At 41.0% G+C, this 7,718-nt stretch overlaps 2 protein-coding genes across 2 annotated transcripts in view; one reads left to right on the top strand and one right to left on the bottom strand.

Annotated features, from left to right (window-relative positions):
• Positions 1–7,718, bottom strand: part of LOC101859442 (actin, plasmodial isoform) — a 56,766-nt gene that overhangs the window by 34,413 nt on the left and 14,635 nt on the right. The window lies entirely within an intron of this gene.
• On the top strand, positions 2,178–4,036 carry LOC101859821 (cell number regulator 10). Its single transcript, XM_013088979.2, has one exon. It carries the CDS (start codon positions 2,321–2,323, stop codon positions 2,639–2,641), a length of 321 nt encoding a protein of 106 aa, XP_012944433.1. The 5' UTR covers positions 2,178–2,320; the 3' UTR covers positions 2,642–4,036.

The raw sequence follows: 7,718 nt of genomic DNA, 5'->3' as shown, positions 1-7,718 counted from the left end.
CTCTCTCTCTCTCTCTCGTTCTCTTTTTCTCTCTATCTCGCTCTTTATTTCTCTCTCCTTGGTCACCTGTTTCATGTTACATCGTCTGCAATTCCTAGATACGTGGCTAATGCTTCCTTCCTATTTGACCAAAAGTTTCCTGTTGCATAGCCGCCAACATGTCAAACTACTTGATTTAAAATTTCATATTATTTTGCCAATCATTTGGAGCTTGAGCTGCTGCAAAACTATTTCAACTTGTTTGGCCAACGATTTTCACGTATTTGACTAACAATTTCCAATACATAATAGTCACGAAACAATTCCAATCCCTCTAAAGTTGTACAATCAGTTAAATTCGGTTTCTGTTGTTTTAGTCTCGTGCTCCCCGAAAGCATTGCATTGCCTTCAGGGTTGTGTTGAATTTTTTAGTTATTTTCCTTCCTTGAACGTGCTCGACTTGATAGTGTCAACCCCATGCGTCTCTTATCATGCGTCTCTTATCAATTTTTAAAATCTGTCTGCCCGTTGTCGACTTCGGTCCGCCTTGGACCTTCCCGCGCGGATAACATACAACATACCGCTACCTCAGGGTTACAACGTTCTATCTGCTCGGTACCTAGTTTTGAGAAATTTGACATTAAAAATGTTGAGTTTTTACAACATGTCAAGCTTTTTTAGGTGCATTCTTTGATTATCTTGATAACTACTCCGAATAATCTTTCGATTTGATAGAGGAGGTAGAAAATTTGGTTTCCAGCCACATGGTCTTATTAACTCAAAACTTCCAAAAATGTCAGTTAGAGCTTTGTCATTCTAAGGTAGCGATACGTCAGCAAACACTGAGGACTGTGTCTCCTGACGTACTCAGTACTACACTGGGTTCCTGGTTACACGGAACTCATAAGGTAGAGAAAAGGGCCCTTCGTTCCGGGGAGAAGTGCCTTTCAATTATGGTGTGATGCTACAACTTCGAATAATTCAAATCTTGTATGTAAAGACAAACGGAGTTTATCTTTGTTTCAAAATCCCAAAGTCTAGTTAAAGGGAATCAAAAGGTGCCGTATTCTAAATAAGCTGTTAATTCTGTTTCTTCTTCTTCTTCTTCTTCTTCTTCTTCTTCTTCTTCTTCTTCTTCTTCTTCTTCTTCTTCTTCTTCTTCTTCTTCTTCTTCTTCTTCTGCTTCTTCTTCTTCTTTTTCTTCTTCTTCTTCTTCTTCTTCTTCTTCTTCTTCTTCTTCTTCTTCTTCTTCTTCTTCTTCTTCTTCTTCTTCTTCTTCTTCTTCTTCTTCTTCTTCTTCTTCTTCTTCTTCTTCTTCTTCTTCTTCTTCTTCCACCTACTACTATTATTATTATTAGTAGTAGTAGTAGTAGTAGTGGTAGTAGTAATAGTAGTAGTAGTAGTAGTAGTAGTAGTAGTAGTAGTAGTAGTAGTAGTAGTAGTAGTAGTAGTAGTAGTAGTAGTAGTAAATAATAAGTATAATAGATAGCATGTTTATAGCGCAAATACTCGCTCAACAGCAAGCTCTATTCGCTTCACAATCTATACTATTACCACAGCAGACCTGAGAGCATTCTGAAACAAACTCAACTTCCTGGGAAGCATACAGTGCTAGCAGCTATTTATAGGCGCTAGAACACTAACCTACTGACAAGATCTTTCACTGTCTACGGCAGGGTACTCATTTCCACCTGGGTGAAGTGATGAAAATTCGTGTAAAGTGCTCGAACCCCCGACCCCGCAACCTCACGATTACGAGTCCGGTAGCCTAACCACTAGTAGTAGTAGTAGTAGTAATTGTAATAGTAGTAGTAGTAGTAGTAGTAGTAGTAGTAGTAGTAGTAGTAGTAGTAGTAGTAGTAGTAGTAGTAGTAGTAGTAGTAGTAGAAGTAGTAGTGGTAGTATTATAGATGGCCGGCCTACACATGTTTCATAAAATGGATTTGCCTTTGTCACGGTCTGTAATAATGAAAACGCCATTACCTGTGAAATGTCTTGGGGTTTTTTCCTTCTTTTCTATTTTTTAAATTAATTTTTTATTGGGGTGGGAGGCGGGGGGTGAATTTCTGTTCGAAAACTTACCGGGCTCCTAGCCATAATAGGGGAAGTGGCGTTCATCTCCGACATGAACATGAAAAAATGAACAACTTTTCAGCAATTTCAGTGCGTGTGGCGTCTGTAAAGACAAATGTGCGGTCCACGAAATGTCTCATACAAACTTAAAAAAAGTCATCTTTCTCTCCACAGAACTGTCGCAAGACCTGAGGCAAGAATTCCTTGTCTGCTGTAGATTCCCAGTTATACTCCCCGTCTGTCTGCCCGGTGAGTGAGATCTTCAGCCATGACCTGGCAACACGGACTCTTCGGTTGCTTCGACAACATCGGCTTGTGTTTGATCGCCTACTTCGTACCCTGCTACCAGCTAGGCAAAAACGCAGAAAAGGTGGGCGATAACTGCCTGCTGTGTGGCCTCTCCTTCCTACTCCCCCCAGCCAATGTGGTGGCTCAGTTCATTGTCCGTGGCAAGATCCGGGAAATGAAAGGGATCGAGGGCACCGTTGTGGAGGATCTGCTCATCGTGTTTTGCTGCACCTGCTGCGCCCTGGTACAGGAGGCCCAGGAGTTGGAAGAGCCAAGTGCCGCCTACGTCGAGAGGTCATGATTTCAACCTTATGACCCCTCATCACGACAACTGCTTGCAACTCATCGATGTGTTCCGATGTCAAAGACATTCCTTAATTATCCACCTTGACCTGTAGAGCAACAGCTTTTGGACTCTTGTATAACCAAGCTAGAAACTGTTTTCTTCTTTTAGCTAGAAGCCTGTCCGGAATGACCAATGTATATCAGTGTTTTCGAAACTGAACTTTACTAAAGATTGTATACAAACAAGATGGTTCACTTCACAAAAAGTGTCGTTGACGCGCCAAAAGATCGACTATTTTCTGTAAGGTTCAGACATACGCCATTTTTACAAATGAATCCCACACTGAGCAGTCGAGATTTAGCTACCCACGTCGTTTTGAAATTTTGTCTCTTTTCTCGAGGAGAGAAGAAGTCCCTCTTTAAATTGGCTAGTGTTACTCCGTACTGCGACAAGCCGGGTGTTTGTAAACTGTTTTCATCACCTCTAACCTCCCGAGTAGGGGATGTAAATGATCGTCCCTTTCCTTTTACTCTGAAGCGAGGCAAAAACCAATGTTGTGGAGCAATAGCTTGCTACATTTTTTAAAAGCTGCTGCTCGGTATGTCTATTCTTTTTTATCGATTCCTCAAAGATATGGAGATGTAAACAAATGGCCACACATCGACTCAGTTCGCTGCTCCTCATGCAATAATAATTAGGCAGAACTGTTGTAATTTGTCAAAATAACAATATAAACTAGATTTAAGTCCAGAATTCGATTCAAACTAACAAATAGTAGTAGTAGATTTGTCTTCAAATCTATATCATATGGATCAAGATACGATATCGTTCTGCAAACCAGCAGCAACCTGTAAGACATTCAGTCTTAATTATTATTATTATCGAACCAAATCAACTAAGTCAAGAGTGACTGAACAACGTTACCCCTTTACATTTGCTATACCTCCTAAATCGGGTGCTCTTAAAAGACGTGCCTTTTAGTAGGTGATGTTACCTGATCTTTGGAAACAGGGTTGAGGTTTTGTTATTGCTGTTGTGTTTTTTTAAAATTTGTTTTGCTTTGTTTCTTTTTTGTTGTTGTTGGGTTGTTGCTTTTTTTTGGGGGGGGGTGTTTCGTTTTGTTGGGTTTTGGTGTTCTGTTGTTGTTGTTGTTGTTGTTGTTGTTGCTGTTGTTGTTGTTGTTTTCGTTGTTGCTGTTTCATGTTCCTCAAATAGAGAATTGAACCAAATTGACGTATGCAATCTTGGACTTAACGTAACCTTGCATAAAAATGTATCGTAGTCTCTTTTATAATTCCTTAATGTCTTGTCTTGTGAGTTTCGTTTCCATTTCTGTTCCATGTTTTAGCTTTTCTATTTCATTTGTTCAGATCTGTTTCTTTGGTTTGAATAAAAAAATATCTGATACTATCAGGTGGTTTCTTTTATCAGCCGACGTACAAATTAACCCAGAAATAAATGACTGGCGTCTGTGGTGTAGTCGTTGTCCGCTGCACCGTCGCAACAGAAGACACGAGTTCGATTCCTGTGCGAGAAAAGGTTTATGGAGTATCTCAGTTTTTTCTGCTGAAACGGTGTATCCCTGCCTCTCAGCCAGGGTTAGTCCAGACAGATGTGATGGAATCCTGCCTCCTAAATAATCTCAATTTTGTCGATGGGGTTTGGGACGTTAAAACACTCACATTAAAAGGACAGAATTGTCAGTCGTTCGTTGCCTTCTTTTCTTTTACTAAAAGATCGCAGTTCTACGAACAGATAGTTTCGACGCGGAGCGATTGGCCCAGTGGTGACATAAAAGAAGAATAAGTAGGATGGAAAAAAAGCAAAGGCAATACATGTACAGTGAAAAAAATATATCACCAGTACATCTAATAACTGAGGTGTGCGTGTCTACTTTAGAGGACCTACTTTTACTGTCATCTGTGGTATGATAGAAAGGCTTTCGCTGTTGTACGCAGAAGACGTGGGCTCGATGGTCATTTGTGCGTAGAAGTTACAGTCAGTGGCGAAGCGTCTATATATTCTAATAATCACTGCTTCCCTTCTTAATTTTGAAACATTGTCGCAGTCAAATTCACCCATAGACATAAACCTCATAAATTAAATATAAAAAGACGTTCATAATCACCAGTGAACAATAGAACATGCCTAACCTTCAAAACCGTTTCATTGCCACAGAAATAGCCTGTTCGCCCCTATGGGGCCACTCCATAAGCAGTCACAAGCTTTGATTAAGTAAGCTTAAAGTGAGGCTGGAAGAGTCTACCAATAGAGTTGAAGGGAACATGTGCATAGCAGTCAACTGTTTCATTGCCACATATACCCTGGTCACCCCTTTCGAGCCACAGTTATAAGCAGCCACACCCGCTGATAATGTAAGCTAACTATTACACTGGTCGAGTCTACCTCACAGACGTGAAGGGAACTAACTCCTAATGATATCTTGACTGCTGCGAGTGCTTGTTTTTTTTTCCTCGACTTTTTAACGTCCTATAATCAGATCGTGACCTCGATTATGACACCGGCCCCTGGCCGCGAAAAGCTGGACTGCTAGACAAAAACAGCCAAATGTGAAAAAAAAAATAATTGGCATGCTCTACCAAAGTGTTTAGACTGTCTGGTATAACATGCCATTGTAGTACTGACACCTCTGCTTCTTTTCTTGGTGTTCGTGTATTCAAATCTAAAGTTAAATTTAAGGTTAGTTAGAATAAATATTTAATGAAATACTTTCTCGATTATTTTAGCGGTTGAATATGTATACAACATGAATTCAGGATTTGTTTTTATTCACAACTCAAAGTTACCGCCTCCAGTAAGATTCTTGTTACTTGTGTGAGTGTGATATCTCCAGGCCCTATCTGGTCCCATCTCACTTGGATTACCCTGTCAAACAAGTCAGCCTTCGCCCCTGATTACAGTCGAACCTGTTCTAACGGCCACCTATCCTAATCAATAACCTGTACAACAGACCACACCCCACTTCCATTCCTTCGTTTTCGTGTTCTGTATTATTATGATAATGTCCAAGATGTCCACCTGCTGTCTAAGACAGCCATTTTTTTCCTCGACAATGGGTGGTTGTCTTAGAAAGTTTCAACTGTGTTTTAACTTAAGTCTCTGTCTTTTTGCTCCGATGTTGTATTCTATTCCGCCTGGAATCACCTTGACTAGCAAGGTGGAAGCAGCTGTCCGCATTCCACATCGCCGAAATTGTATCTTGATGAGGATGTCATTCATTCGCAGCATAAGCTTGGGGTAGTGCTCTTTGACCAATGAAGTAGTCAGAACCAGAATTAGAAACGCCATCGGGTCGTATGAAAAATCTCCTGACTTCATTGAAAAGACGTCAACCGATGGGGAAAAGGACACATCACAAGGATAGAGACGAAGAGGCATACAGATCAAACGATGGGTAGACAACAAAAAAGAGTGGACCGGCCATGACTGTAACGTCATACTAAGGAATGCTGAAAACTGCGAGGAGTGGAAAAACTGGTTGTAAATCTATAGTGATGCCCAACGATCTGCCAGACTACGGGATAGCGAACGATGAAGAAGGCCTCCTGCTGACTCTTCTTCTGTCTTGGCTTGCCTGCTTGGACTTGTTTTAAAGTCATCACAAAGAAACGTTTTAATTCTTTTTTTATAAACCTTCACAAAAGGGTTTATGACCTGAAACACGGTAGTGTGATACAGGATGGATTTGCCACTCTATTAAGTCCACATAGTAATCTCATTGGCGAAACCCCAACCCCCACCACACAGGCTTCAGTTCCGTCGAGTTAAAGTTGTTTCCGCTAAGATCGAGCCTAGCTCATTGACAGCCATTAAAAGTCCCCCAACAATCGAAGGTAAAGAAGGGTCCTGCTAAGAGGGAATTTTGTTTTAGTTTGGTAAGAATGTTACGGCATTTGCGACACAAATAATAGGTCATAAGGATAACTATGTACCCAAGATTAGAGGTGTTACTAGAAAGTAGCATACAATGAAAAGAAACAGGAGAGATATGGACGATAGATGTTGGATAGGAAAGTAGGAGCAAACTACACCAGAGCACACACCAACCTCCCACGCTAGAAGTTTGAACCAAAGTGCTCTGCGTGTAAACCGTGCATGATACCACATGAATAAACAGTGTAAACGAAACCGAATTGAAACTGGAATGAAATAGATGGAGAAAAGTTCAAGATTTTTTTAAGCTGACAGAATAAGCAGAGGGCAAAAGCTAGAACATGTATACATATATAGGGCAATGGCAGGATAGAGAGGAAGAATAAAGCTATAAGGCTCAAAATCGGGGCGGGGCCAGACTAGAGTTTGAGACGAACGTTCAAGAAAAGCAAAAGGAGGTTCCACGGTAGAAATTATAGACATTATTTCGTTTCCCAGCAAACGAGGCTGAAAGAAGCCAAACATAAAAAAGCCTGCCTGAAAATGAATAACGTTTTGTCCTGCCGATCGTTACAAAGGAAAACCTTTCTTCGTCTCGAAACCAAGCTCTCTTCTCCCGACCCCGATTTCCGCTCTTGGACTTTTGTGTTATTCACCGATTGAAATCCATGACTTCCATCATGGTTCAAGACACGCAGCCTAGAGGTATGTATGCCTTGGTGGCGTTCACCAGAGCATCTCTTTTCCCCTCCACCTCACACATCCACACACACACACACACACACACACACACACACACGCATGCACACACACACACACACACACACACACAAACTCACACACGCACACACACACACACACACACACACACACATATACACACACGCACACACACGTAATACATACATACATACACGCACACGCACACACATACACAAAATTGCGCATACTTAGGTATGCACGTACATAATATACGAACAAAAAGTTAGTAGTGAGTGTTGTTTTGGGGGTCGGGATGGCATAGTATGGGTTTATGCCCTTTAGGGTATTTTAAAAAAAAGAAAAGGTACATCCCAATTGACAGTCCATCTCCAGTAGGATTAAGTCAAGTATTAACACCTCATCATACAACCATACAACCCAGATCCAAGAATGCCTCAACCAGTCTTCAAATCAGTTTTACCTGCACGTCATTATA

Source organism: Aplysia californica, unplaced genomic scaffold, assembly GCF_000002075.1.
Source record: "Aplysia californica isolate F4 #8 unplaced genomic scaffold, AplCal3.0 scaffold00848, whole genome shotgun sequence".
Lineage (NCBI taxonomy): Eukaryota > Metazoa > Mollusca > Gastropoda > Aplysiida > Aplysiidae > Aplysia > Aplysia californica.
Note: the sequence above shows the minus strand (reverse complement) of the source record. Positions and strands in the feature narration are given on the sequence as shown.